Below are 26985 nucleotides of genomic sequence, written 5' to 3' on the forward strand. Positions count from 1 at the left end.
TCATATTAGTTTAATTAAATAATTAATTTAATCAGTTAACACGGGTTGAGCAGCATATTTTGCGATTAAGCTAAAATTCTCCAGAGTGACCAAATCTGTATACTTAGTACAAAGTTGCCAGCCTGTTAGTCACATCAGCTGATCCTACTGCATTGTTTATAAACTAATGCGCGCCCAAATTGCGAAGAAGGAATGAAGTGCACACTGGAGGGGGGCAATGCACGCAGTAAGTAAAACGTAATTGTTTATGTTATTATATTAATATAACTCACAATATTCAACTAGTTGTTGCCAAAGCCATACAATCGCTGTCCAAAGTGGGCAAAGAGTTATTCATTGAAGCAGATATACATGGACTTCGTATGCGCTCCATCAATCCCACACAATCCGCTGTGGCCAGCATATGCTTCCACCGCTGCATGTTTGATACATTTCAACTGCCGCCCAGTGGCGATTGCTGTTGTAAAATAGCCATGAAGCCATGCCTTGGTGTATTTCGCAATATGAAACAGGTAAGTTGATGAGCAGAGATTTAATGTCTACTAGTGCCAATGGAATGCTGCTTTTACAGGTTGAGCACTGCGAGCTGAGCATCGTGTGTAATCGGACTAAGTTCCAAGTCAATCTGCGCTGCAAGCTGGAGACCACGAAGCAAGCGCTCATTGCCATTGTGGATGAACTAAATATTACGTCGGATGTTCCTACAGATCGGAGCTCTAACATGTAAAGTCATTTTTTACTACCTACTATTTTGTAGTCATATCATATACATATATTATTATAGCATACGGGGCGATCATAAGTTACTCATGGAAATTTCAAATAGCTTCAATTCTTCCGAAGAAGAACTAACACTCGAGGCTACTCCAGACAGTCTGTCGGCCAAGAACTACATAGAAGGAGCTCGTGTCAATGACAAGTTCATGCGATCTCAACTAAAACTGAAGCCAAGCGAATTCGACCATTACCAGGTAGCCGAGGGTGCAGTCATTACATTTTGCATCAAGGAATTTCGCGCCTTTCTTCTTTTTGCTGAAGCACTGAATGCACAATTGACGCTGGAGTTTGAAGATGCGGGCAGTCCATTCTTTGTTAAGATTAAGAAACACCGCGAAATTGAATGCTTGCTGATTTTATCAACTCTATCTCCCGATGATGTTAGCTTCTCGGAGGATTACCGTCCGCGCGAGATTAGCATGTGTAATTCTACCAATGTAGCGCAAAAGCGAAAGAGCAGTGGACCTGGACAAGATGTACAGCAGAAACGCCGATTGGCCGAAGATACAACTCTCTCGGATGTAGACACGGCGCTGTTTCAGTTTCGCGAGCATCGACCAGAACGGCCATCCGAGGCACCTTCGGTGCAACCCGCGCGACTGCTGGCCGATGGTGATACCGTGGATCTGGTTGAAGAAGAAGCCGACGAGGAGGCGCTACTGCTTGCAGTGTCAGATGCTATGGAAGCAAGCCAGATACCGCCGCCTGGCAGCACAGAAGTATGCTTCTACAATACAGAGGATGCGCCGCCAACACTAATTCCATCACAAATGGAGCATAACGACGATGAGGAGGATGAAAGTATACCGCAGTCCCCGGAGCGGGAACGCGAACAAAGAGTACGCACAATATTCTCGCGCTGTTTCCAAAACACTTACGTGCCGCGCGAGCCATCGCCCAATAGTCAAGTGTATGCGCCCAATTCGGATACAGAGGATTAGCCTAGTTTGTTCGTTTATTAATAAAAGGCTGTACAAACGTATGCGTTTGCAATACTGCCTTAGTTCCTTGCCTCCTTTAGATGGATAACGGGCAAAAAGCTGCTCGTTAACGCCGACGCAACGCGGATCTGAAGCTGTGCGGTATTTTTTTGTGCCTGCTGCAGCGCGGTGTGAGCTGATTGCAAGGAGACCTGGGATTTGATGAGCATTTGATCTGCGGTTAGCAGCTGCTTCGAGGCGTTCACCACAAAGTTGCGCGTGAAGAGAGTAAGTGCTTTCCAAATCTCAATGTTATTCTCGACTGAAGTTGAATGAATGAAAGGATAAGAAACAAATCTGTCAGAACACCATATTGGTGGCACGTACTCAGTTTGCGTTGCAGCAGATTATTGCGATATATTGAGGCGGTTGCACTGGCGCTGCTTGGCTGCTCGTAGATGTCTTCGTCTTCTTCCTCGGTTGCCTCGCCAGAAACTTCTGCTGCGTATATCTGCAACGACTTTGTTATAACAATTTCTATATTTTATCTGTCAAATGTAAATGCCTTCTGTTTCTCCTGCTCCTCATCCGATTCAGACGCTTCGCCACGCACTAAATCTGCCATAGTTTTGTTTATATTATTTGTTGCAATCGAATTGTCAACTTTACCGTATTGTGTCCATAAATCGATTGACATATCGGCAAGCCGATAAAAATATCGATTGTATTTGTGGACAATCGGCAGATTTCTTTTACCCCAACTAATTTTCCTTTATTTTATACCATAACTTTTTACAACATTAACTTCTTTTTGAAATTTATGAATGAGTTTTTACGTTTATTTTTACCAAGCTTACTCATCAACACAAATTTATAGAAAATGCTGACTAAGCTTACTTATCAACAGACTGCGCGCATAAGAAATAACATATTTTTTAGACATAATTGAAAAATTTGCACTACATTTTTTATTTATGTTTAAAATTTGTAAACTAAAACAGGATTATTCGAAGAATTTCTGCAGAGTTCCCAGTTCGTACATTCGCTTAATGTCCGTGCCGCCACCCACAAATTTGCCATTTATAAACACGCGAGGCACCTGTGGAGGGCAAATGTTGAACATAACGATTAGAAACAAATAAAATTATGATTCATTTATGGACTTGCCGTGCGGGCACCAGTCATCTCGCCCAGTACAGATTGAATTTCATTGCCATCTTTCCGTCCATCCAGCTCTACTATCATTGCATTAACCTTCAGTTTTCGGAATGGCTGAAAATTTGTAAAAAAAAAATAAATATAAGAGCATATACTAAACGACCGCCTGTTATCCTTACCTCCTTGGCCATTGTGCAATAGGGACAATAAGTTTTGCTAAATATTGCAACCTTATTTTTGGCAATTGTATCACGAACAAACTGAGCTTCAGCGGAGTCCATGTTTACCACAGCTTTTTTAGGTTTGCTGGAAAAATCCAAGAACGGAAAGGGAAACTTTTTCGATGCTGTTGATGAGGCCCGGAAGTGTAGCCTATTGATGGATTTATAACGGTTGCTACGAAAACTATAAATTTGGCGTCAGAGGTTAATATGAATAACTTTGTAATAACAACGCATTTCTACATGTCAATCGCATGTAGTTGCCAGATAATTCAGAGATGCATAACTTACGATTTACATATAGCAGAGGACATAATTAATATATATTAATATTATTGGCATTTAAATACACTCTATCTCAATTCGTAATATTTTATAGTTCCAAATTTGAGCCACACCACATAAATATTTTACAAGTTTATTTTCAAAGCAATCCTGTAATAGTCTGGCATCCCTCTTTAAATACATCGCTGCTGTTCAATAACTTGATAAAGCCGCTCAGCTTCTGCAGTCCAAATTGTCGAATATTTTGTAACTTATGTTGCAACGGAAGTATAAGCAGTTTCACAATTTAGATGTCCATGGTATAGGTGTTATATTAATATCATTTAATAGGAATACCCATAACATTTAGTTTATTTCTAGTGGACAGCGCTGCCACTCAGCTTTATCATCCAGCTGATCCTATTCGCGCAAAATGTGGCAACTTTGAATCTTCTTGAACGGAAAATCAATTTTTTTTCTAAATGAGTGTCACAATGGAATACAAAGGGCGACTGTTGCTGAAGAACTTTAGTTAAAAACGCAAATCAGCCATGCCCAGCAGTCTTTTGTTCGCTACTAGCAGCGAGGGACGCGTGCATACGCTGTCCACTAGCTCAAGTGGATGGCGCGAGTTTCCGTATCTCGGTCTGGAGTTCAAGAAAATCAGCGCAGTGCCAAATTATATGTGGGCCATTGGCGGGGATCGGCAGGTGTACGTTCATGTTCATGGACTTGATGTGCCCATACGCGTCAAGGAGGAGTCTTACGAGAATGAGCGCTGGCTGCCCATCGAGGGATTTGCGAAAACGCTGCTGCCCACCGACCGTTATAAGTACTCAAATGCTGATGGTAGCATTGAGAGAAGCGTGGACAAGATACGTCTGCCCTCCATGGCCTGGCAGTGGGACGGTGATTGGCATCTGGACCTCGAGCTGGACGGTCAACAGCTGGCCGAAGATGGCTGGATGTACGCACTAGATTTCCCAGCCACGTATTCAGCGAAAAAGTCATGGAATTCGTATGTGCGCAGGCGAAAATGGATCCGTTTTCGCCGATATGCCGCCCTTAACAGCTGGTGCGCAGTCGCACCCCTGCACAAGGACCCCACACAGGAGCCCTTCATCGACGTGGCCATAGGCGGTACACATGTACCCAATGCTAGAGCCGGCACGCTTTGTGTCTGGGCCATAACTGCACATGGACGCGCCATGTTTCGTACTGGAGTCACAGCCTTCGCACCGGAGGGCTTACGCTGGACTGCCATTAACACACCCACCGGCAGCGAACTGGCACAGATAAGCGTAGGACCAACGGGTCTTGTCTGGGCGGTGCTCTACAATGGGCGTGTCATTGTGCGTACGGGCATAACACGCGATAATCTATCGGGCGAGGGGTGGTTGGACGTGAAGTCACCAGTTGCCACGAGTGCACCGACGGACACGCCACGTGGTCTGCGCATTGTACAGATTTCGGTGGGCACAGATGCGGTCTGGTGTATTACAAACGATAACCATGCCTGGTTTCGACGTGGCATTAAGGGGGATGCAGCGGGCATCAGCGAGGATGCCGCCATAGGCAGAGGCTGGGTGGAAATGGTTGGAAATCTCTCGATGATCTCTGTGGCACCCAACGATCAGGTAAAAACATTTTATTTACCTATATTAACAATTTGATAACATTTTCATTGATAATCAACAGGTGTTCGCGATTGGCGCTGCAGACCGCGCTATTTACTACCGATCTGGCGTTAGCGCCGCCGATCCCACCGGCAAAAAATGGATGAAGATCCAATGCCCAATGCAAATCAGTCGCTCCTCCAGTTCCTTGTCAATAGTTTCACGCAAAAGTGGCGGCAGCAGCTCGACGCCCGGCTCCAAGCATCAAAGCTTCTCCAATCTCTACTCAAAGGAGAAGGAAAAGGGCGTAGTGGAAACGTGTGCAGTCATCGAAACCGTTACCACGCACAGCAACGGCTCCTCGAACAACGGGCTGAACAGTCGTTTGAAAAATGAACGCTGGAAGCTGAACGCTGACTCACCGCCCACCATTGGCAGTCTCAATCTGAACGAGCGTCAAAAGCATCGGGCCACAGCATTACGCGAACCCTTGGCACACGCCTCCAGTGCGCCGGCCGCTGAGGTTGCAGAGATCAGCGGCAAATTTGAGACGCAGCTAAAAAATCCGCGTGCCTGGTCGCCGGTGCGTAGTGTTGGATCTGTTGTTGGCACCGAAGCTCATCCGGAGAGTGATTCGGCTGTCTTTGAGTCGGAATCAGCGCATGGCTCCGATGCGTTCCTTGGCGAAGACGACGATCACAACGGCTCGCAATTTTGGACTGAGTGTGCGGTCATGTGGAGCTGTGTGACCACGGGCGCCGTCACTGTGGATGCCAACAACATTCCCAACTGGTTTAACGAGCATCACAATGATGGTGGCGCCGATGCGAATCCCAATTGGCGCAACGATATACTCGAGAAACTGAAGCAGCGCCAGCATTCCATCGCCAAGCTGCAGCAGGAAACACATTACGAAAAGGCAGTCGAGCTCACATCTTGGATTAAAACGGCGGATGCTCGTTACCAGCATCCAGCTGGCGAGTACGACGACTGCGTCATCGAGCTGGAGTGGGTCAGCGGCAATTGTGGCGACAGCACAGAGAACGACTCCGGCACCTTCACCGTGCTCAGCCCCGATGGTGCCGCAACCAAAATACAATTCGCACTCTCCGACATCACGTGCGTGCAGTGCTGCAGCGAGCCAGGTGCCCCGCGTCTGGCAATACATGCGATGCACTTGCGCGTCAATTGCAGCCCGGTCAAACTGCAATTCACCAGTGATGCGGACATGGAGGATTGGCTATCGCACCTGTCCTCGGTGTGCAGCCAAATCAATATGCTAATGGGCAAGCCGGCAAGCAATGCGATTTGGCTGACCAGCGAACTGGGTGATGTATTTGTCTTCGACGCCGCCAACATGAAGGCACAACAGCTGCAGAAAACCTCCAATGGACAAGCTCATTATGTAGAGCGAATGGATGTGTCCACGTGCGAGACACCCTACTACAACACCCTCTATAATGGGTAAGTCTTTTTAGCTATTGTAAAGGTTGCTGCATAATTATACTTTGCTTGAAATCTCTTTTAGGATGCCCTGCGGCAGCGAGCTGGAAATCTCGGGCTGTGTCTATGATGATGCCGATCAGATTCGCTTTGATTTGCAGTGCCATTCGAATATTAAAGCGATGCCGCATCGTGTGGAAAAGTTTCGGGTAATTGCGATGCATTTGAATCCGCGCTTCAATGAGCGCACAATTGTGCTGAACTCCATGATAGACTCGGAGTGGCTCGAGGAAATACGTAACGATCGTATGGTATTTGCGCCTGGTGCGAGCTTCACGGTAAAAATCAGGTAGGTTAACATACTTATCAGTCTTTTTAGCTATAATAATTAATGCTTATTGGAAACACTCGAACAGGGCACTTCAGAATCAATATCAGATTATTGTGAACAATGCGCTCTACACAGATTACAAATATCGGACAGATCCGGCGGCCGTCACGTGCCTCTATGTGAGTGGGCGTGTCAAGCTGTTTAATGTCGAGTATCGGTCGCCCTCGCTAATTGTCTCAATGCAACAGATGCACTGGCGCCAAATGGGCGGTCATTTGAAGCGGGTGTATAACAGCGGCGTCGATGTCGTCTGGGGTATATCCTGTGATAATACGGCTTGGGTGTACAACGGTGGCTGGGGCGGCATGTTCCTGAAGGGCCTGGAAGGCTCGGGCAAAATAAACGCCATGATTGACACGCACACCTACTATGTGTATGAGAATCAGCGCTGGAACCCCATCAGCGGCTTCACTGCCAAGAGTTTGCCCACAGATCGGCACATGTGGAGTGATGCAAGCGGGCGACAAAAACGCAGCAAGGAGCACACCAAGCTGCTGTCCACACACTGCGAATGGATATCGGATTGGGCCATCGACTACAACATACCCGGCGGTGCGGACAAGGAAGGCTGGCAGTATGCAATCGACTTCCCGGCCAGTTATCATGCACAGAAGAAACTGACGGATTGTGTTCGGCGGCGACGTTGGATGAAAAAATGCCGCCTCACCAGCAGTGGTCCTTGGCAGGAGCTCAGCCATTCAAAGATACTCGATGCCGCATTGCAAGTGCTGGACAGTGATGTCGACGGGGCATTAAATGTCGAGGATATGCCCGTAGCCGCTTGGGCCGTTGCCTCAAATGGCGATGTGTTAATTAGGCATGGCGTATCCACAATGAATCCACGCGGCGACACCTGGGAGCACATTGTGAGCGACCAGCCGTTGATTGGCATCAGTGTGGGACCCACAGGTCAGGTCTGGGCGGTTGCCCGCAATGGTATGATCTTCTTTCGCTATGGCATCAATAAGATGAATCCCTGCGGTGACGCTTGGCAGCAGGTGGAGGCACCGTCTGGAATTACCTTCAAGGCCATCAGTGTGGGCCGCGCTGGTATTTGGGCGTTGGACAATCAGCAAAGGCTGGCAGTGCGTAAGGAGGTAACACGTACATTTCCCGAGGGATCACATTGGCAATTTCTTCCAAATGCTGCCAATGTGCCGCCACACACAGAAGCACACTGCGGTTTTCGATCCGTATCTGTGGGCAAAGAAGTGTGGGCCATTTCCCTCAACGGCATCATTTGCCGTCGATGCGGCATAACCAGCGAGAATCCTGCCGGTGCTGGTTGGAACTTGGGCATTGCGGTACGTCTCCAAAAACATTGCATTTTGCAACAGCCTTATTGAATTTGTACATTTATTACAGGGCCAGTGGCAACAGTTATCCCTGGAGGGCTATATGTAACCATCACATTCCGTTTTCAGTATTTATATGTATACTCTGCACACGGAATGGGTATATAGAACGCATATACCTTAAACTTTAAGACGAACAGTGACGATTCAGCAGGCAAAACTTCAGCTGCTGGAAAACTGTGTGCAGAGTATAGTAAAGTCAAACTAACTTGACTGCAGTCTACTTCCTTTTTTCATTATAATATGAAAAGCTTATACATCAGCTTAATTGTATTGAGTGTATTTATTTCCAGAAGTCTGTTGTTTTATTAACTATAATTTATCATTAAGCCTACAGCCATTTCGCTTGATGCAGCATATTTATATATTTATTTTTCTGAATTGTCTTATATATATTAAATACCTATAACGTGTAATATGTTTACTTTGGTGGTAATATTTAAATCAAAGCTGAATTCGCGCTTGTATCGAAAAATTAATTTGAAATAATGATGTATCGATAACAATTATACCTTAATCGTACTTCGATATTGTAATCAATTCAACTCTGTAAAAAAGGCATAAGTGCTAGTGTTGCTTAAAACGAAAAACAACTCCACTTGAGAATCAACAGCGAAGAAAAGTTTATAAATGTATTTTAAGTAAACCCATGACAATAAGTAAAGAATGTCCGACTATGATAGTGTGCGCATAAAAAAGTTGGTTCTTAAGGGAGAAAAACACAAGTGAGCATATGAAAAAAAAACCAAACACGAGTATATTCTAACCACTTTTTTTTTTTGTAGAAAAAGTAAAAAGCGCAAGAAGGAAAAGGAACATAAACATGACGAGACAGCCAAACGTAGCAAGACGGTGACGGATGAGGATGCGATCCAACACGCTGGTTGGTGGACAGCGACAACAGCAGCGAGCATTGTTGGCTCCGTGGCCATTGAATTTGGCGAACGCTGCTATTTGAAAGCCCTGGACAATGGGTAAATTAGAAATTAGACTTAAATGCATATCGACACTAACCGAAATTTGTTCTTAGATTGTTTACTTTGGGCGCGCCTCACAATCCAGGTGAAGGCCCCGACCCGGAGGAAATATTTACGGCGTTTCCCATCAACGATCGCAAGGTCTCCTTCAAATCGGGCTACGGCAAATATCTGAAAATTGAAAAGGACGGCATGGTTACGGGACGCTCAGAGGCTGTTGGCAGCATGGAACAGTGGGAGCCCGTCTTCGAGGTATGCCCACAAAACCATTGATCAAATGTTTATAAATTAACCATTTGCTTGTTTAATTCATCGTTTAGGACAATCAAATGGCGCTACTCTCAGAAACAGGTCACTTTATGTCCATCGATCCGGAGGACGACGCTTGTGTGGCCCTGCACAAGAAAGTGGGACCCCTAGAAATTTGCCGCGTGCGCACCAATGCAGCCAGGGATGTGGTTGTCGACGAACAGCCAAAAGAGGAAAAAGGCGATCTGGGCGAAGTTGAGAAAAACTATGTGTAAGTGTAGCATTAGATTTGGCTTCATTGAATTCCGCATATTAAGTGAGTTCTTTTGCAGCAAAAAGTTTCAAAAGTTCCAGGACAAAAAGATGCGTATTAGCAAGAACGATGTGAAGGAGCTGGAGGAAGCTAAGGCCCAAGGACTGCTACATGAAACTCTGCTCGACAGACGAAGTAAGATGAAAGCAGATCGATATTGCAAATAAAGCGTACAAATTTATGAAACAGGCGGAAAGACAGATCCGAGCAAAGTATGTTTTTCTTTTCCATATGATTTTAATAATTAGAATAGTCATACTTCGAGTGATTTAAAAGTTCAAGTTGTGTGTTGTTTATATTGTGATAATTTGTCAAAGTTGGGTGCAGAGTGTCTTCCATTTAAACAACTGAAGCAGCAAGGAATGAAAAATGCGGCATTTGAAATGTTTTGTTTCGTGAGATAGAACAATAGACACTTCTTTTATTTGGATCTGAGAAAATTGAAAACTGAGATGCTCAAGAGAGCGGCGAAGAGCAGAGAACATTGGAATTTGCGCGAGCGTGAGAACGCCTCCCGACTGCCAGAGCCACAAGAAACCGGTTTGTTGTATGAGCCACGAACTGAGCTATAGATTGAGCTGAACATTCAGTTGGTTTTGGTTGAGGAACTGTGACGGAACAGAGCGCATAACCAAGATAGTTTGACGAAGTATTTGTCTGTTTATATATTTACCTGTTCGGGGGAAATGCGAAAATCGCAGGGTGTGTCGTTGGGCCCGGACAGACGCCTGGGCTTGGACGCCTCAGAGACGTATTCAACGTCGAGCTCCTCGCTCAGCAGCTCGTTCAGCGATGGCAGCGATCTGGTCAACTGGGAGGAGTACGTGGCCGAAGACGGCAGCCTGTTCTATGCCGAATATGTGCCCAGTGTCAAGCTGAATGTGGCGGAGCGACGCGGCGAGCTGCTGCGCCGTTCATTGCGCCTGGGAAAGAAAACAACGCGCCGACAGCAGCAGAATAGAGGCCAACAGGGCAAGCACAATGGCAACCAATACAGCGGCGGCGGGGGGCAGCAGCAGCAGCAGCAGGCACAGACCGAGCCAGAGAATGATGCCAGCAACGGGTTCCGATTCGCAGACATCAAGAGTTCGCACGCCGATGCCAGCAATCAGAAGCAATTGGAGCTGGTTATAACGGCAACGGATCGCTTCCGCTTTGGCCGTCGCTCCACCGCCGTCGAGTCCATACTGGGCTTTCGTGTGCTGCCCTTTCCCGACCAGCCCGAGTGCCTGATGGTGGACAGTTTTGTGCACGACATAAGCGCCATGCAGCATAACATAAAGCGCGGCGATTGGTTCAAGTCCCTGAATGGCATCGAGCTGTATGCCAGCAATGTGGACGAGCTGTTGCAGCAGTTCCTGGAGCCCACCCAGGTGTGTCTGGGCTTTCAAGGCGCCAGCCTTGCCAGTCCCGCTGCCAGCACAGACGAGGCCAGCGGCCAGGCTAATCAAATGCCGCAAGTGCGCAAGCTGGTCAGCTTTGCCATGTTTGCGGATCAGTTCGAGCAGCTGCTGCCGCCCGCTGTGACCGTGCCGGACACATTGACGCCCTTTGGCATGCTGCTGTTGCCGCCGGAATGCTATCAGCATGATCAGCACAAGGATTCGCTCTACTACTACCCAGAGTCGGCGTTGACCAATTTCCTGTACAAGGCACGCGGCAGCTTCCTGACGCTCTGCTCCGTGCTCAACGAGCTGCAGACGCAGCCGTTGACATCGCGCCTGCTGGTCGAGCAGGTGCCCTACTATGTGAACTATCGCAGCCTGAACGGCTTCCTGGTGCTTTTCGCCTATGCGGCACGTTTGTACAGCGCGGCCGAATCGAGCCTGAGGTCGGATGAGCTTATCGGCTACATTAGATTCTCGCTGCCAGGACTGAGTCTGGATAACTTTTCCACTGCCAACGATAGCTCCAACGGTCTGCGCCAGTTTCTGCGTCACTTTTGTGGCATTCAACGCTCGCGACTGCTGGCCCAGCCGCGGGGCGAGCTGCAGTTCGAGCAGCTGCTGAAGCAGTCGAGGAGCTTGCCGCTGCCCAAGGAGGCGCAATTGCGCATATTTGATGCCTTGAGCGAGATGGAGGCCATGGATTATCGTAACTGGAACGATGAGCCTTTGACCACGCATCGCGAGTTCTTCATCTACGGCTGCGCCCTGTACTACGACAGTTTCCTGCTGGCCAGCCTGCTGCCCGCCGAGGTGCGCTTCAATGTGGAGCTCTTCCTGCGCTGTCGCGGCATATTTGACTTTATTGGAGCCGCGCCCGCTGTTCGCGTGCGTGAGCTGTACGTGTGGGAGGAGATTGTGCTGGCCAATGCGACGGGTCGGTATTTTCTAACGGTCTGCTCGCGCAGCCATCTCATCCTGACGGTCATCCTCAAGATGTACGTTGATGCGCCCGAAATGGAGGCCTTTACCGCGGTGCCGCCATCCTTGTTCTACATCGAGGAGATACAGGAGACATTGGATCACCTGATCCAGTGCGGCATTGAATCATTGGCCAAATTCTGGTCCATATCCAATAAGCGCCCGGAAGTGCTTGATCAGCAGAAGCTCGAACAGTCCGGCGAGGAGCAGGAGGCCAGCCGCAAACTGGAGTCGTTCCTCAGGCAGAAACCCAACACCTCACACTCGTCCGCCGGCAACGATGAGGAGGCACAGCTGTGCTCATCCCTGGGCGGCTCCTCCATACACAGTCTGACGCCCAGCGAGGACGAAATGTCGCGCCGGCGTCTGACGCCCGCCGATGACTCGGACAGCGGCTCGGACTGGGAGAACTTTGCTGAGCAGCATCCGCTGCACTACGGCCTCAATCTGAACGCGGAGACCCAAAGCCAGATAACCACATCCCTCTGGAAGGAGATCAACAATGTGCTGCCCGTGAAAATATCCGCCGGCTGGAAGAATTCTGTGCTGCACTACGTTTACGTTGACCTCTCAAATGGCGTCTTGCTCTGCCCGTTCACAACCAGCTCGGAGAGCTTTCCATACCTAAGTGAGATACGCAAAGGCTGTCATATGATTCACCTGGTGCTGGAACGCTCGAAGCATCATCGCCGCCAAATGGTGGAGCCGCCCAGATCCGCGCTGACACATGCTAGCCATGATATAACCATTGTTAAGGAACACGGCATTACCATGGAAATTGCCAATCCTGCCAAGGAGCAGGCTGCCAGGCGCTTCGTTGTGGTCGGCCGACTCTTTCAATCGCCAGCCAAGGAAGTGTATGTGTGCCACTTGCCGGAGGTGCCACAAAATATGGTCGAAATGGCCTTTCGCTTGTCCTTCTTCTCCATGGGATAGTCGATGTTCATTTTAACCAGTTAATAGTATTATAGAAATTGAGTCCCGCTAAATTGACGAGATGGGGAAACATGAAAAGCTAAAATCTAATAATCAAGTGAATTTTATTAACGCTTAAAAATGAATTGGAAGACAGTCGTATAATTCATCATCAATCAATCACTCGGGATTAACATTTATGTTAATATAAAGTTCCACTCTCTTTCTGGAAAGTTAAGCTATAATAATTTCAATGGATTTTAATAATGCTTGAAAATTAGTTGAAAGTCAGTCGTATAATTCATCATCAATCAATCAATCAATCAGTTGGGAATTAAATTTTTATTTATGTAAAGTTCCAATCTCTTTTCGGCGATGTGGAAAAAAAAAACATAATAATTCAAAAGAATTTTAATTTAATTTGAAGATAGTCGTTTAATTCATTATAAATCAATCAATCAATCAATCAGTCGGAGTTTAAAGTAAGACTCTCCCTTCTTTCCATTATTTTATATATAAACAATTGTGGCTCCTTTGTGCGTTTTTTAATTTATGATACGAAAGTTTCTGCGTTTTTCATTCATATTTTTGATCGCAAGGAAAAACATTGGCACTAAATTTATATTTAGATAAACGTACGCACCGGAATATGCGACACGCGCCCTAGTCGCATATTTATAAACATAAATTCATAAATATATATATACATAAATATAGATGTGTGTGTACAAATACAATGTCAACGTTTCATTCTGCAAAAGCTGCCCGCTCGATAGGCTCATCCGTCCGTCAGTCAGTTGTCAATGCGGCCTCCCAGACAGCGGAACACCCAGGGTCTGGTATATTTCCGACGGAGAAAAGGGCTTACATCATTGTTAGCTGGAGATGCCGAAGTGGTTGCTGTGCGTGGCCTGCGTTCTTCTGGCCACGGTACTCGCCCTGGACGAGGTGGACAATAATAGCCTTAATGCCAACGAGACTGAAAGTTCGCCGGATGCGGGAACGGATGCCAAATTGCCCAGCGAGGTGCAAAGAGCCGTGTGTACCGTCAATGCTGGCGAGGTCAGAGCATCCGCAGAAGCCGTCACCACCAAGACCTTGAAGGGTGTCTGCGGATCGGGTAAGGTCCATGCCCAGCTGGAATACTGCATGTCCCATAATGTACTGCCCGTTTAGATGAATTGAATCTGGCTTTTCGCAATCTGGAGGAGAAACTGTTTGGGGAATTGCGTGAAATCAAGGAGCTGCTGGTGAAGTTGAGCGAGCTGCGGGCACAAACAAGCAGCAACTCGAGTCCATTGACATCAGTTCCCTCAACGAAGCCAACTGCCATAAAAAGAATTAAGTTTGAGCAGATCACCATGAAGCCCATCCCGGAGAAGCAGCCGATGCTTAAGCAATTGGAAAACACACCGGAGCGCGAGGAGGAAATTGGCAAGTTTAACAATACAATGCTGGCGGATCAGGATTTTCAGTTGTTCACCTACTATTGGAAGCTGGAGAACTTTACGGACCACGTTTCAAATGCGTCGACCGCAACCGTCAAGAGTCCAATGTTTAGCATTAGAGGCGAGTACTTAGATGGATAATAATCTCTGGAGTCTAATCTCTATTTACCAACCAGGCAGGACACTTCAATTGAAGTGCACATTTCAGCATTTGCATCGCGATATGATAAATTTGCAGCTGGCATTGGCCTATCCGGCGCATGATCCCGGACAGGGCAAGGAAAACAATATAATGCTGGATATGGGCGGACAATGGAAGCAGTTAAAATGGGCGGATCGTGTCGCGTTTAAGCATAAAATTTCACTATTGGATCAGAATCAGAGCCATCGACGCACACAGGACCTCAGCTCACAGGAGCTGACCAAACTCGATATGGGATTTTCCATACCGAATAGTGCGATTTTGGGCAGCAATTATGTAAGGCACAATTCGGTTCTAATACAAATTATTTTATATTTGTGAGAGGTTTACATTTTATTCAAATTAAACCAAAAAAAGCAACCATAAACCCAGACAGACACTACCCGATTAGAAACTTAAGACTACCTTAGAGCTTGCTGCGTGCGCCCTTGGCCTTGATGTCCAAGAAGGGCATCGCAATGGGATACAGCTCTTTGCAGGATTTGAATGCCACAATATCGTTAATTGTTGTATGACGTTCGGAGCTGGTCACCGGGCTTTCATCGTCCTCCTCCGTGCTGGGAGCATTCGGATCTTTCAGTGTCGAGACAATGTGCACGGATAAAACTCTTCGCTCTTCGCCATCTTTTGCTATGAATTTCTGTAAATTCAAACAAATTAGCCATACACATAATTGGAAATTGTAAGAGAAGCGGGTCGCACCTTGAAGTAGTCCACAAAATCGGCTTTCGTAATTTTGCGCAGTATTGCAACTTCGGCCTCCTCGCGTTCGAAGTGATACGTTTGCATGGCAATTTCACCGTAAAAGAGACTAAACTGCTGGAATATCGTTTTGGGCTTCTCCAGCTTTTTGACAATCAACGCTTCCTTATGGCGCGCAAACTCATCCAACGGCATGTCCTCAATGGTTTGCTAAAGATGCAAATGTTGAAAAAATATGGCTCCCATTTCTCTCAACATCTCCTTACCAAATAGGTCTGCAAGAAGTTCTCGATGCGATCTTCGACAAACGCGGGATGCTTCGCAGACTGCACAATAATGCGAATACCATTGGCGCCGTTCACTTTGCGCACGCCACTGAAGACAATGTAGCCTAGCTGCTCCTTTGTGCGAAGGCAATCGTAGCAGGGCTCGGAGAGCACTTGCGACACCAGATTGACCATAATATTGGTAAGATCCGTTTGGGCGCCACACTGCATATAGAGCTGTGTGCAGGAGCTCTTGTGATACTCATTTTCCTTTTCAAACAGATAACTATCACCTGCTCCACGTAAAGCAAATGCAATATGCATTAGAAATTTTCAATTTGTATATGAAAGTGAGTGCTTACTTACCCGGTACCAACTTGTACTCGCGCTTTTTTAGCATTTGGCGCGCTAATATTGGCAACTTTGTAGCGTTTGTTTCCTCTAATCGCTTATTGACGCGACCAGCGATGTCCGTTGCCTGTTGCTTGGTAACGTTGCCAAAAATGAAGCACTCCGTATGCAGTCGCTGGAAGAACTCCTTGGCAAAGTTCAACACACGGTCATAGGAAACAACTAAAATGTGTAAACAGGCGATGATTTGATTACGGAATGGATAACTTTCCAATAACTCACGTTCCATAGCATCTAATAGTTCCACGTTTGCCCAGGCGTTCTCGGTGAGTAGCAGGGCTAGATAATAAATGGAATGCTGATAGGGTTGTTCTGCCTTGAAATTCTTTAATGATCGTATGTACTCCTCCTTGAGTATGTCGAAACGCATCTCATCTATGCTGAAGTCAAACAAGTGATCCAACAGCTTCTCAAGCAGAACAACCTGCTTGTCATTGAAGCCACGTATGGTAAACTAAAAATGGATTTAATTTTTATAGCTGTGCATTTAATTTAATCTTTTTCACTTACATCGATGCCGCCTGGCTTGGTGGTAACGCTCAGCTTAAGGCTAGCCAGCTCTGCGTCATATAAATACTCATTGAGCTGATCCTTTAGCAGCATAACCATCATGTGGTTCAGATTGCAATTCAAGGGATCTAAATAGGCAATAGGATTAGACATATCGAAGGTCATGCATGCTTTGGGCTTGTTGAATTGATTGTCCTGTTTGTGCCACACGCGCAGAATGGGCGTATCCAGTATGATTATGGGATGCTTGGGGGCATCACTGGGCACATCGGCAATTTCAAAATTGCTCGGTATAAAACTGTTTGGCAGTGCCAGCTTTAGATTCTCATTAACTTCGCAACTCTCCCATGCCTATAAGTGATTTGAAATTAATATCAATGATAAGTTTGCTAAGGGCTTAACATACACAAATTGTCTTCTGAGGTATACACTCCAAGCCATATTTCGTTTTATAATACGGCTCCGTTTGATTGGTAGACTGCTCGAAGCTCTGGCTAACCAGAGAAATGCGACTTTTGCTGGGCACCAGTTCGTCTAAGAGCTTGCAAACCAATTCCGGACGCCACTCGTTGCTCATATATGGTGCAATGAGCACCTCTTCTAGTGGGAATATTTGCATGGATGATACTGCATGGGTAACCAAATTCTCGGGCTGCTCTTTCTCTTTGAAACGGAAGCGCATTTCGTTTAGCTTAACACATTCATCAAAAATCCATTTCTTGGGACCCTCTTTACGCAACATGCACAAATACTGAAATATTATGTTCACAATGTCATCAACATGCTCCAAGCCCTCTTGTGTTAGATCCACAACAATCTCAAAGAAACCAAAGCCATTCTGTGTGTTCTGATGGCCGGCCATTAGACTGCAAAAAATCAACATCGTTAGCTACGTATTGGTTAACCTCGACGCACTTACTCATTACACCAGCCAAGCCTGCGTAGCTCGGACAATATGCTGCCTTTGCCCTCGTGTCCAATAAGATGCGTCAAATAATTGTCGGGCTGCAGTTAATATTTTTTTTAGTAAAACAGTTTACCTTACCAATTTCAATATACTTACCCCGGATTTGTAGTACTGTGTCAGATCGTCGGTCGTAAAGCTAATCGTTAATGAACGTATGTCCTTAATGGGCACTATCATTAACTTCTGCCCGTACTGTTCCTCTCCGTAGGGATGCCTTGGCCACTCTGGCACCTTAACATTCTTATTTTCTATTTCTGAGAACTTTTCCATTACCATACTTTCAAGTTGATCTAACGATTCTGTCGAATTTAAATTACAAATATTCAAGATTAATTTGGTTTCACAAATATTGCTACAATGCCAACCTTTTCCAATAACAGCAAGGCACATGATGTTCGCTGAGTACCAATATTTGTGAAATTTTAACAACTCCTCACGCACATCAATGCCCTTGGACTTGGGTATTTCGGAGAGTGTGGCCTTGTTGCCGCTTCCGAACTTGCTGTAGGCATGATCCGACTTGGCCAAGTGCCGATGCACTTGCTTGATCCGCCACAGATCGCTAGATAAATTCTTTTCATGCTCCGAATTAACCTGCAACGATTGCATTTAATGAACGTACAATATGGTATTACTGATATTCCACATACTGCGTTGATTTCTCGCTCGGTTGCGCTGGGCGTGAACAGGGGCGCAATAAAGAATTGCGCGAAACGATCCAGCGCACCGTCTAGCTTGTCGGGGGCAACGTGAAAGTGATATTTTGTCATGAGCGGGTACGTGGCAGCATTGCTGCTACCGCCGCTCTGGGACAGGTACGTGGTATAGCCGTTTTCGTGCGGATACTTCTCCGTGCCCAGAAAGAGCATGTGCTCGCAAAAGTGCGCCAAGCCAGGCAGGTTCTCTGGGTCTGACATGTGACTGCAATAAAAATCAAGTGACGATTAATTATGCATATTTATGCAGAATACCTAGCAATACCTAGGCGCATCTTTGGACTCTTACCCAACCTGCACGGAAAGTGCAGCCGCCGAAACATCAGTGGTTGGATCCGATATTAGTAATACTTTTAGGCCGTTTTCCAACTGCAGGCCACGATAATCGCGCGTGTCCTGTTGCGATTTTTCAATATTGTTTATGCTGGGTAAAATAAATGTAATGTTATTATGTTTATTTTTCGGAAGGTTTTTGATAATTTATATGCACCGCATTATTGGCTCCAGCTGATCCAATTTCTTGGGCTGCGCCTTTTGGTGGGTTGCGGTCTCCGTTAAGGTCATTTTCCGGCTTGATGTATTTGAAAGCGTTCTATATCCGGATGAATTGTTAATACAGTTCCCTCTGCTGTTGATACAACAAACAAGTTTTATTATGTTAATTAATTTGATTGTTTTTAAGCGTACTGTCGATGTAGAACAGCTGTTATGACTTCTGCAAAAATCGATTTGCGGCTGGAAAAAGTAAGACACGTTCGCGGGACAAACATAGAAACGATGTTGCTTTTTCTGCAGAAATTGTTGACGCGTATAAGAATAAAAATCAATTTTAAGAATAAGTCTAATTTAAAAATATTTTTTCTTAGCCTCTAGACTTTTACCAATCCAAAATATTTGCAGATGATTTAGTTTCGCAACAACACCAACAATTCAAAACATGTGTTTCAGGGTTGCCACGCTTGAACACATCGTATAAACAATACTTGATAGTTATGTGAGATGGTTTTGATTATTTTTCAAGGGACCGGTTGTAAAAAATAAAATGAAATAATTGGAAAAGCCACGGTGGCATTAGTTTTTCAATTATTTCTTTAAAAAAAAAACAACTAAGACTATACTATGTACGATATACTTTTGAAAATTAACAGCTAAATCGATACAACTATGATAAAATCAGATCATGTACAAAAATTAATCTTGTCTTGTGCTTAATGTTTGTAAGTCTGGCAACAGCTGAAACTTTTTGATCCGACTCAACACTGGCAATTGCACTTATCGACAAAAACATATCGACTGCGGCGCACGATTGTTGTAACAGTTGTTGTAACTGCATTTTATTATTTAACAATTAATAATAATCACATGCGCATGCCTTGTGTATGTGATGCCAAAAGTTGAAATATAATAAAGTCGGATAGTTGGCAATTGCTGTGCAGAGAAATGCAAGCGTACGCAGTTAGTGTATTTATTTGTATTTGTATTGGTGCAAATATAAATTGCGAATTGTTGTGAATTCCGTCTGTGTGCGTGTATGATAAGTGCAACACGCAAATAAAGAACTGGGAGAGCATAGGACGAATAATACAAGAAAAGCAGCAACTTTAAAGGTATCTATTTCCTATAAGTTGTTCTCATTCAAGAATTCATGTGCACATATATAAAAGTTTATTAAAAACATCAGAGGTGATTGTTATTAAAAAAAAAAAAACAAAAAACAGTCGAATCGTTTATTGTGAAATTGATCTAAAATTCAATTATTGAATATGTAAATTAATACGCACGTATATCTTTTTATGCGTATAAATTTATGTATATTTTGGGAATATGCGCCTCATGCATAAAATTTCGTTGATTTTATTTGAAAATGTCGCTGACGTCGCTCCGACCCGAGTCTGAGTCTGGGTCCGAGTCGGTGGCCAGTAGGCGGCACCGCATTACAACGGAATGAGAAAATCAATAAGCTTAGCAATGGGGCATCTTAGGTGCCGGTCGTTCCTTCGAAGGAGCTCTAATTAATTTGATTGTGGTCTGCTTAATGCATAGCAATTACATTAGCAGCAAATAACATATATTTATACATGTGTTGAGATAAAGTCGTTGACAGAAACTGTTTGAAAGTATATTACAATTTGTATATAGACCAAAATTACAAAAAACTGCAAAGCTTGTGGTGCATTTTCTCAATTTAAGGTAGTGCATTCTTTAAATAATAGTCTCATTTCAAATATGCCAAAAAAAACGAATTTTGTGAGCAAGAGTAACTAAAGAATTTGAACATTTAAGCTATGAAACTGGTCCATACTTAAAAGAAATATATGTACGCAATATATATACTTGCATACATATAAATATACATATCTACAAATACATACATACATAGTACGGTACATTGTGCGTCTCGAGTGCATCCAAAATTAAACGGTATACGAGCAAAACGGCACGTTCAACATGAAAGAAAACAAAAGAGAACAGGTTTTATCTGTGCCGAAGAATAGATACCCTACAGCCATATGACATGTGGCATTTGCGCTATATATCTAAAGTTATTTAAATTTCTGGTCTAATTTATATACATATGTAAAAGCTACGATAAAAATTCTGAACTTAATCAAATATAAAGTGTTATATAGCAGAAATAATATAAGGTATTTTCCTTAACACGGATATATATACAGTAAATATGTTACTAAGCTGATTTTTACTGAGAAAAGTTTTATATCGAATTACTTAAATTTTTAAATCGAATCCTGAGTTCAAAGGTTTTGGTTTTTGATTTGATTCGATTTGATTTGCCTTGTTACAGGGTATAATTTTTGTGCGATTTTCGCTCGAAATTTGATTGAAGATATTTTTATTTCAGTTTCAATTGAGCTCAATTAGACTCTAAAAATGCTTCCCGCAGTATTTTTAACAACGCAATGGGATTGCTTGTGGGCTTGTTGTCGTTTTCCATACTTTTACTTTCATTATCCAGTGTCTGGACAGACTACGCATATCATTGGCAGCACTTGCGTCAATTTGATACTTAAGGAAGAGGAAAACGCATTCGCTAATTCATTTATTTGTTTAACTTCGCATGGTTCTAATCCTGCTCATACTGAAGGTGCATGCCGAAAATGGACAACGAGCAGCCACATCAGGAGTTGGTCAAGTGCGTGCTGGTTGGTGACACTGCCGTGGGAAAGACGCGCCTGATCTGTGCGAGGGCTTGCAATAAGCATGTGTCGCTATCGCAGCTGCTATCCACGCACGTGCCGACCGTGTGGGCGATCGATCAGTATCGCATTTACAAAGACGCAAGTGACAATTTGTCGACAGCAAATCCTGTGCCCTAATAACACACCGCTACAATTAAATGCATTGCAGGTTCTTGAACGCTCTTGGGAAGTTGTGGACGGGGTCAATGTCTCCTTGCGTTTGTGGGACACCTTCGGGGATCATGACAAGGATCGTCGCTTTGCCTACGGCAGGTGAGTTAGCGTCTCAGACTAAACGTTGGCTTATTAATTATGGCTTATTCATTTGTTCCAGATCTGATGTAGTACTCTTGTGTTTCTCCATTGCGAGCCCGATCTCGTTGCGCAATTGCAAAGTCATGTGGTATCCGGAAATACGTCGTTTCTGTCCAGATGTGCCCGTCGTTCTAGTCGGCTGTAAAAATGACCTGCGTTATATGTATCGCGATGAGAACTATTTGTCCTACTTTGGCGAAAAGGGCACCTTTGTACGGTGCGTTGAAGTTATGAATTAGTTTAGTTGGATAAATGCATTCTAAATTGCTTTCTTTTTATATTCGCAGAGCCGCCTTGAAGAGCGATTTGGTCATGCCGGATGAAGCGCGCGCCGTTGCAAAGGAACTGGGCGTTAGCTATTATGAGACCAGCGTCTTCACGTACTTTGGCGTCAATGAGGTGTTTGAAAATGCGATTCGATCTTCGCTTATTGCGCGCCGACAGCAGCGCTTTTGGATGACAAACCTGAAAAAGGTGCAAAAGCCCTTGCTGCAGGCACCATTCCGACCACCCAAGCCACCACCACCCGAGGTTACCGTCATGGTCGGCCATTATCGCCAGGATATCTACAATATGTTTCTTTCGCAAGCCTATGCCGACCTTGTTCTGGTGGTCGGCGGAACCAAGTTTGCGGTTCACAGATTTATGCTTGCCGCGGCATCTGGCATTTTCCAACGCATCCTCAGCACCGAATTGACAGACATGGGTGGCCGAAGCAGCAGCGAGTCGAGCATGGTCAGCTCAACGTTTGGAGAGGCGACCATAGCCGACTTCAACGACGACACAGAATATCTCATACGCTACGAATCACGCACACAACGGTAAGTTATCAGCTCAACAGGTTTTTCCGGTATATTTCTTACGCTTTCAACAATTCTCTTTAAATAGCATGTGGGAACATTTAAAGCGACGCTCCAGCTATCAAGCTTTACCATTGGTGGAGTCAAAACGCTCCGGTGATTTACATAAGGAGCTGCATCATCCAGTGCTGCAGAGCCTACGCCTAGTGCAGATGGAGAACCAACGCGGCGTCAGCTCTATCCAAACGATTGTTACTCTCAGCAAACTCGTCTCGCCCCAGGCCCTGCACCAATGCCTAAGATTCATTTATACAGGAACCATTGACAAGGATTGCACTAATCTGCAGGTAATGCAAACCAGGTCTTCTAGTCGTCGTGAGCTAAGTTTAAATTTATATTCTGCAGGAAATAAGAGAAGCTGCCGATTTATTAGAACTGCCCCAATTAACCATGTTACTTTCCAAGCCACAAAGTGTCATCGAGAGTCCCAGTGATGAACCAAATCCCCACATTTGTCTTGTGAGTTGCCTTAGCTAGTTTTTGTAAACATAACCGTTACTCATCATCTCTATATTTTCAGCGTATAAAGGAGAGTATGGAAAGGCATTGCATTGGAGACGGCTGCTTCAGCGATGTTACCTTTGAGCTGGACGACGGTTTGATGAAGGTGTGCATATATCGCAGCCATGTGGCACAAGTGCAATAAGTATTTAACAGCTCTGAGCAATATATTTGCTAAAAAGAAATTTATAACCTTTCTTGAAGTTGGTAATCACGATATTTTATTAATTATGAATGTTAGTAGGTTATTTAATTATTTAAAAAATGTGTTCCTTTTTCGACTGTCGGTCAGTTATGTATATGTATGTATTTTTAATAACAATCGTTTAGTATAGTATTTTTAACTTTAATCGCTTTTTTGTATTCATTTTCTAACTCAATCATTTACAGGCACATCGGGCTGTTTTAGTGGGTCGCTGCGATGTTATGCGCGCCATGCTCCTGGGCGACTTTCGCGAGGCACATTCTAATGTGGTAAGCCTATTGAATTGACACCAATTGAACATATAAAGGATACAGATGTGGTTTTGTTTTTCAGATTGTTTTCCCTGGCGTTACTATTTATACATTCCATAAGCTGCTGTGCTATTTGTACACAGATCAAATTCCGCCCATCTCAGCGGTTAAATGCCTCAATTTGTTGGAATTGGCCAACCGTTTGTGCCTGCCGCGCCTTATCAATCTGATTGAATGTCGCGTTATTGAAGATCTCACAATTATTTCACAAAACGAAACCAATGAAACGGTCGATCATTGCCTAAAGTTGCTGGAGCCAGTCAAGGTCTGTGGTTTCTAATACACCGTGCAGCGTGGTTTGAAATCATTTAAATATTTTTGTCGATGCTTATAGTTGCACAATGCCCATCAATTGGCCGAATGGTGTATGTCGTATCTGTGCGTCAATTACAACGTTATCTGTAAGTTTTCACTTAAGGGCTTGAAAGCACTGCATCAGGATAATCAGGAGTATTTACGTGAGCATCGGTGGCCACCAGTTTGGTATCTGAAGGATTACGATTACTATCAGCGCTGCATCAATGAGCTGAACAAGGAGCTAAAGCTAAAAAGCACTCGGCGAGATTTCCCTAGCGATGACGAAGGCTGCCTGTGCTTTTCCGGAGGTAAGTGTCATCATCATCCACCACTCACACATGCATATGTATACACCAGACTAGCAGCCGAGGCTTGGCAACGGCCTGCAACGTGATGACCAGAGTCGGAGGTGCCTTCTAATTCTTAGCATTCCTTTAATTATTGCCATTGAGATAAGTATGTAGCCAGACAAAGGAAATGGCCCGGTATAATCCAACTAAATGTTGTGTTTTGAGTGTACTTGGTTTGTATTTATTGTATACCCGATAATATATGTTATATATATCGGTTTCATTGAACACACTGTCCAAACCATCATCACAATATTAACGTGCAATATTTGGACAAAGTGTTCTCTTGCTGGCTGCTAGGTAAATCAAAGCGGAACGGTGTCGTCAGCGCCAGTGGACCCAATGGAGAGAGCAACGGAACAACGGCCGAGAATCAAATATTCAACAGCTCGGCCAACTCAATGAACCACATCGACCTGGAGGCTGACATTGATCTGAATCTCTGACACCCAGCCCTGGGACAGGGCAGGTATGTTATCCTTAGCTACTTTCAAATTAACCTGTATAATGTCTACATATATCTGCTTCAGGTCACTGCGATTTATTGTGATTCTGCCCGTCCTGATTTGTTTCATCTGTACAATTTTGAGTATTTTGATACTTTTCCAAATCCACACATAACGATCCCCGTGGGCAACGGGTTGGTGGCGTCTGCTTTTGGTATTTGAGCTCCGCACAGAAACACATAAGCATTCATTCAATTGCTTTTCTTATATGCTTCAAATATGCCTAACTATAGTGCAATATACATACGCATATGTACATATGTAGTATGTACATATCGAGCCAGTATGTACGATTATGTTTTATTTGTGCGCGCACTTTAAATGCAGAAATAATGATGGAACTGTATGATAAACCAAATCATGTGTATACTTATACTTATGTATTTAAATTTTAAATTCCAGTTTAGGGAAACATTTGTCTAGCCATAGCTTTTAAGCAACATAATATGACCTAAGGACGCATTTTGTACAAAATGATATAGAGTAAAGCCATTATGAATATAAAATATTTAGAAAACTAGAACATATTAAATTTATTAAGCAAACACAAAAATATATAGTACATATGTAAGTTGAATAGTTTTTACAAAGATGCTAATGTTTTTTGGCTAGCCTGAGAGATGGTGCCGTCCTCAACCTCCAGTTCATCCAACATGGCAAGTAACTGCTCATCGTCAATTACAATCTCAGGCTTATTATTATTTTTACAGACATTTATTGGTTTTGCCGCTTCCTTTTCGCCCATCAGATTGCTTAGCTCGATTTCCAACTCTTCCTCATCGTGGCTTGTGACAACTTCTGCCGTGTTACTTGACATAACATCTTGGATCTCCCGATGTTGATCCAGAGTCTCCCGCACATCGGCCAGAACCTCATCGACGTTATCATACTTGAGACCCGAATCGTTAAGAACCTTCTGCAAGGTTTTGGTTCCAATTTTGTATGCATCAAGCACCACGCCATTGTTTTGTGCTTCCTCCACATTTGAGAGCAGCGTTTCTATGTTGTGGAGCGCCAGACTGCGACGCTCTGTGGATTTTTGGAAAAACATTTGTTAAATATTTTAATGCATATGGCCTGTTTGACGCACCGTGATTTTTTTCCAACAAACGCCGCTTGCGCAGGTAAGTTTTGGCTAATTGCCTTTTGTTTTCTTTGACATATTGACGAGCTTTATCGTCGTTAACTTTAATCTCTTCCTCGAGCGACTCCAACTGTTTCATTAGGCTGGCCTGCGTCATCTCCAGGTTATGCACGGCAAGATCTGCCTCGCTTATAATCAGACTTTCATTCTCGTCAGCTGTAACGAAACAAAAAGTTTTTATGAAATCTTTAGCACATGCTTTTAGTAATTACTTGCCTGGAATCTTGATTAGATGAACGCGCTGCGTTTTCTTTTCTATTTTAAATTCTAACGCCACTTGCCGGCGCGCCTGTAGTGTAAGAAGACATAAATCCATAAAATCCTCATGAATGCGCACTTGACACGATTTGCAAAGCGTCTTAAAGGCTTCAAGGTGCAGCAATTTTCCACGGTTCTTGTCCAATACTTTGGTTTCCATTTCGCTGCAGATGATCTGGTTGACAAATGCGTATAGTTAGTATAGATTATAAACAATTGGAATCAAAGCTTACTCGTAAAGCATCCAAGTGAATCCATTCCACAAAAGACTCTGCCAGGGCATCCTTGGCGATTATGAGATGCTTCAGTTTTAGCCAGCTGCGCGATAGAGGGCGCTTCACAAAACTGGTAAGGAACCAGCCGCTCCAGCTGTTGAGCGGATCGTATTCATATTCGGTGCGTAGACGAATCTGTTTTTTTTGTGCCATTTCGGCTATTACAACGTCCAAGCAGGCAGGTATTTGTTCGCCACGCATGAACTGCAATTGCAGTTCTCGCAAACTGAAATTGGCCTTGCCTAAATATGTACAGTACTGATTTATAAGATCCATCCAGAATATCATCTTGCTGTCATATGCTTCAATGTCCCAGTGACGCGTATGAAAGTTCGCAAAGAGCAACCTGATTTTGTCTTTGTCCCGCCAAACTGGCGGAAACTTAAATGCCTCGTTATTTGCGTCCATTACATCATTTCTTAAACTCATTGTTTCCAAATTATAAAAATCATAAAAGAATACGCCAGTTAGAAACAAGCACACGCTTCAATTTTGTTTGTATAAAATAGCAAGCACAAATGCACAATTGTACTAACTCCTTGTTACTTTATTTGTGGCTGTTTTGATTTCTTCATGTTG

At 44.3% G+C, this 26985-nt stretch overlaps 10 protein-coding genes across 13 annotated transcripts; 6 read left to right on the forward strand and 4 right to left on the reverse strand.

Moving 5' to 3' along the window:
• The first annotated feature begins 116 nt into the window (after positions 1–116).
• Positions 117–1759, forward strand: Rad9 (cell cycle checkpoint control protein Rad9). The gene is made up of 4 exons (XM_002047559.4): positions 117–226; positions 286–512; positions 572–723; positions 785–1759. The coding sequence occupies exons 1-4, from the start codon at positions 193–195 to the stop codon at positions 1716–1718; spliced, it is 1347 nt and encodes a 448-aa protein (XP_002047595.1). The 5' UTR covers positions 117–192; the 3' UTR covers positions 1719–1759.
• Blos3 (Biogenesis of lysosome-related organelles complex 1, subunit 3) lies at positions 1715–2398 on the reverse strand. The gene is made up of 3 exons (XM_002047560.4): positions 2263–2398; positions 2085–2208; positions 1715–2019 (listed from the first exon to the last, which is right to left on the reverse strand). The coding sequence occupies exons 1-3, from the start codon at positions 2392–2394 to the stop codon at positions 1778–1780; spliced, it is 498 nt and encodes a 165-aa protein (XP_002047596.2). The 5' UTR covers positions 2395–2398; the 3' UTR covers positions 1715–1777.
• A 241-nt stretch (positions 2399–2639) lies between these two features.
• Grx1 (Glutaredoxin 1) lies at positions 2640–3488 on the reverse strand. The gene is made up of 4 exons (XM_002047561.4): positions 3368–3488; positions 3035–3260; positions 2865–2969; positions 2640–2796 (listed from the first exon to the last, which is right to left on the reverse strand). The coding sequence occupies exons 1-4, from the start codon at positions 3388–3390 to the stop codon at positions 2701–2703; spliced, it is 450 nt and encodes a 149-aa protein (XP_002047597.2). The 5' UTR covers positions 3391–3488; the 3' UTR covers positions 2640–2700.
• A 251-nt stretch (positions 3489–3739) lies between these two features.
• Pex23 (peroxin 23) lies at positions 3740–8870 on the forward strand. Its single transcript, XM_032435195.2, has 5 exons — positions 3740–4977; positions 5039–6420; positions 6485–6748; positions 6816–8094; positions 8156–8870. The coding sequence occupies exons 1-5, from the start codon at positions 3892–3894 to the stop codon at positions 8192–8194; spliced, it is 4050 nt and encodes a 1349-aa protein (XP_032291086.1). The 5' UTR covers positions 3740–3891; the 3' UTR covers positions 8195–8870.
• On the forward strand, positions 8729–9965 carry FRG1 (FSHD region gene 1). The gene is made up of 5 exons (XM_002047563.4): positions 8729–8870; positions 8931–9119; positions 9176–9374; positions 9443–9642; positions 9704–9965. The coding sequence occupies exons 1-5, from the start codon at positions 8812–8814 to the stop codon at positions 9849–9851; spliced, it is 795 nt and encodes a 264-aa protein (XP_002047599.1). The 5' UTR covers positions 8729–8811; the 3' UTR covers positions 9852–9965.
• A 133-nt stretch (positions 9966–10098) lies between these two features.
• in (protein inturned) lies at positions 10099–12988 on the forward strand. The gene has a single exon (XM_002047564.4). It carries the CDS (start codon positions 10371–10373, stop codon positions 12984–12986), a length of 2616 nt encoding a protein of 871 aa, XP_002047600.1. The 5' UTR covers positions 10099–10370; the 3' UTR covers positions 12987–12988.
• Positions 12989–13850: 862 nt separating this feature from the next.
• LOC6622907 (uncharacterized) lies at positions 13851–17202 on the forward strand. The gene is made up of 3 exons (XM_070208587.1): positions 13851–14085; positions 14142–14538; positions 14594–17202. The coding sequence occupies exons 1-3, from the start codon at positions 13851–13853 to the stop codon at positions 14934–14936; spliced, it is 975 nt and encodes a 324-aa protein (XP_070064688.1). The 3' UTR covers positions 14937–17202.
• Positions 14908–19232, reverse strand: Ide (Insulin degrading metalloproteinase). Of its 2 annotated transcripts, XM_015175141.3 has the most exons (15): positions 19069–19232; positions 18875–18976; positions 18678–18815; positions 18477–18611; positions 18122–18392; positions 17837–18065; positions 17568–17770; positions 17424–17509; positions 16911–17370; positions 16505–16855; positions 16217–16448; positions 15950–16156; positions 15584–15876; positions 15318–15527; positions 14908–15255 (listed from the first exon to the last, which is right to left on the reverse strand). In XM_015175141.3, exons 2-15 carry the CDS (start codon positions 18955–18957, stop codon positions 15022–15024), a joined length of 3132 nt encoding a protein of 1043 aa, XP_015030627.1. In that variant the 5' UTR covers positions 18958–18976; positions 19069–19232; the 3' UTR covers positions 14908–15021. The 2 variants fall into 2 exon arrangements, with proteins under 2 accessions (XP_015030627.1, XP_002047602.1); XM_002047566.4 differs by lacking the exon at positions 18875–18976.
• Positions 19233–19477: 245 nt separating this feature from the next.
• Positions 19478–25246, forward strand: RhoBTB (Rho-related BTB domain containing). 3 transcript variants are annotated; one of them, XM_032435197.2, is made up of 13 exons: positions 19478–19794; positions 21291–21487; positions 21554–21657; positions 21719–21916; positions 21987–22520; positions 22588–22846; positions 22905–23018; positions 23080–23166; positions 23451–23534; positions 23599–23841; positions 23911–24181; positions 24503–24692; positions 24754–25246. In XM_032435197.2, the coding sequence occupies exons 2-12, from the start codon at positions 21407–21409 to the stop codon at positions 24667–24669; spliced, it is 2142 nt and encodes a 713-aa protein (XP_032291088.1). In that variant the 5' UTR covers positions 19478–19794; positions 21291–21406; the 3' UTR covers positions 24670–24692; positions 24754–25246. The 3 variants fall into 3 exon arrangements, with proteins under 3 accessions (XP_032291088.1, XP_032291087.1, XP_002047603.3); XM_032435196.2 differs by having other exon boundaries at positions 21291–21483; positions 24524–24692; XM_002047567.4 differs by having other exon boundaries at positions 19479–19794; positions 21291–21483.
• Positions 25231–26835, reverse strand: LOC6624710 (charged multivesicular body protein 7). Its single transcript, XM_002047568.4, has 4 exons — positions 26365–26835; positions 26090–26306; positions 25820–26029; positions 25231–25758 (listed from the first exon to the last, which is right to left on the reverse strand). The coding sequence occupies exons 1-4, from the start codon at positions 26833–26835 to the stop codon at positions 25313–25315; spliced, it is 1344 nt and encodes a 447-aa protein (XP_002047604.1). The 3' UTR covers positions 25231–25312.
• Between the last annotated feature and the right edge of the window lie 150 nt (positions 26836–26985).

Source organism: Drosophila virilis, chromosome 3 (assembly GCF_030788295.1).
Source record: "Drosophila virilis strain 15010-1051.87 chromosome 3, Dvir_AGI_RSII-ME, whole genome shotgun sequence".
In the NCBI taxonomy this organism is placed as follows: domain Eukaryota; kingdom Metazoa; phylum Arthropoda; class Insecta; order Diptera; family Drosophilidae; genus Drosophila; species Drosophila virilis.

What these genes read in the sequence shown, in the direction of transcription:
- LOC6624710 (XM_002047568.4), bottom strand. Translation starts at nt 26,835, where the DNA reads ATGAGTTTAAGAAATGATGTAATGGACGCAAATAACGAGGCATTTAAG. An exon ending in TCATCTAATCAAGATTCCAG is followed by an intron (nt 26,030 to 26,089) that starts GCAAGTAATTAC and finishes GTTTCGTTACAG; the next exon opens with CTGACGAGAATGAAAGTCTG. An exon ending in TTTGTTGGAAAAAAATCACG is followed by an intron (nt 25,759 to 25,819) that starts GTGCGTCAAACA and finishes AAAAATCCACAG; the next exon opens with AGCGTCGCAGTCTGGCGCTC.
- Rad9 (XM_002047559.4), top strand. Translation starts at nt 193, where the DNA reads ATGAAGTGCACACTGGAGGGGGGCAATGCACGCA. An exon ending in GGAGGGGGGCAATGCACGCA is followed by an intron (nt 227 to 285) that starts GTAAGTAAAACG and finishes ATATTCAACTAG; the next exon opens with TTGTTGCCAAAGCCATACAA. An exon ending in ACAGATCGGAGCTCTAACAT is followed by an intron (nt 724 to 784) that starts GTAAAGTCATTT and finishes ATATTATTATAG; the next exon opens with CATACGGGGCGATCATAAGT.
- LOC6622907 (XM_070208587.1), top strand. Translation starts at nt 13,851, where the DNA reads ATGCCGAAGTGGTTGCTGTGCGTGGCCTGCGTTCTTCTGGCCACGGTA. An exon ending in GAAGGGTGTCTGCGGATCGG is followed by an intron (nt 14,086 to 14,141) that starts GTAAGGTCCATG and finishes CTGCCCGTTTAG; the next exon opens with ATGAATTGAATCTGGCTTTT. An exon ending in ATGTTTAGCATTAGAGGCGA is followed by an intron (nt 14,539 to 14,593) that starts GTACTTAGATGG and finishes CCAACCAGGCAG; the next exon opens with GACACTTCAATTGAAGTGCA.
- Ide (XM_015175141.3), bottom strand. Translation starts at nt 18,957, where the DNA reads ATGTTTGTCCCGCGAACGTGTCTTACTTTTTCCAGCCGCAAATCGATT. An exon ending in CACAGTACTACAAATCCGGG is followed by an intron (nt 17,510 to 17,567) that starts GTAAGTATATTG and finishes TATTAACTGCAG; the next exon opens with CCCGACAATTATTTGACGCA. An exon ending in CCAAGCCAGGCGGCATCGAT is followed by an intron (nt 16,449 to 16,504) that starts GTAAGTGAAAAA and finishes ATCCATTTTTAG; the next exon opens with TTTACCATACGTGGCTTCAA.
- in (XM_002047564.4), top strand. Translation starts at nt 10,371, where the DNA reads ATGCGAAAATCGCAGGGTGTGTCGTTGGGCCCGGACAGACGCCTGGGC.
- RhoBTB (XM_002047567.4), top strand. Translation starts at nt 21,295, where the DNA reads ATGCCGAAAATGGACAACGAGCAGCCACATCAGGAGTTGGTCAAGTGC. An exon ending in TACGAATCACGCACACAACG is followed by an intron (nt 22,521 to 22,587) that starts GTAAGTTATCAG and finishes CTCTTTAAATAG; the next exon opens with CATGTGGGAACATTTAAAGC. An exon ending in CTGCCTGTGCTTTTCCGGAG is followed by an intron (nt 24,182 to 24,502) that starts GTAAGTGTCATC and finishes ATTTGGACAAAG; the next exon opens with TGTTCTCTTGCTGGCTGCTA.
- Blos3 (XM_002047560.4), bottom strand. Translation starts at nt 2,394, where the DNA reads ATGTCAATCGATTTATGGACACAATACGGTAAAGTTGACAATTCGATT. An exon ending in AGGAGCAGGAGAAACAGAAG is followed by an intron (nt 2,209 to 2,262) that starts GCATTTACATTT and finishes AAGTCGTTGCAG; the next exon opens with ATATACGCAGCAGAAGTTTC. An exon ending in TCTGCTGCAACGCAAACTGA is followed by an intron (nt 2,020 to 2,084) that starts GTACGTGCCACC and finishes ATTCAACTTCAG; the next exon opens with TCGAGAATAACATTGAGATT.
- Pex23 (XM_032435195.2), top strand. Translation starts at nt 3,892, where the DNA reads ATGCCCAGCAGTCTTTTGTTCGCTACTAGCAGCGAGGGACGCGTGCAT. An exon ending in TACAACACCCTCTATAATGG is followed by an intron (nt 6,421 to 6,484) that starts GTAAGTCTTTTT and finishes AATCTCTTTTAG; the next exon opens with GATGCCCTGCGGCAGCGAGC. An exon ending in GTTGGAACTTGGGCATTGCG is followed by an intron (nt 8,095 to 8,155) that starts GTACGTCTCCAA and finishes CATTTATTACAG; the next exon opens with GGCCAGTGGCAACAGTTATC.
- Grx1 (XM_002047561.4), bottom strand. Translation starts at nt 3,390, where the DNA reads ATGTCCTCTGCTATATGTAAATC. An exon ending in TCCTCTGCTATATGTAAATC is followed by an intron (nt 3,261 to 3,367) that starts GTAAGTTATGCA and finishes CCAAATTTATAG; the next exon opens with TTTTCGTAGCAACCGTTATA. An exon ending in ATTGCACAATGGCCAAGGAG is followed by an intron (nt 2,970 to 3,034) that starts GTAAGGATAACA and finishes ACAAATTTTCAG; the next exon opens with CCATTCCGAAAACTGAAGGT.
- FRG1 (XM_002047563.4), top strand. Translation starts at nt 8,812, where the DNA reads ATGTCCGACTATGATAGTGTGCGCATAAAAAAGTTGGTTCTTAAGGGA. An exon ending in TTGAAAGCCCTGGACAATGG is followed by an intron (nt 9,120 to 9,175) that starts GTAAATTAGAAA and finishes ATTTGTTCTTAG; the next exon opens with ATTGTTTACTTTGGGCGCGC. An exon ending in AGTGGGAGCCCGTCTTCGAG is followed by an intron (nt 9,375 to 9,442) that starts GTATGCCCACAA and finishes TTCATCGTTTAG; the next exon opens with GACAATCAAATGGCGCTACT.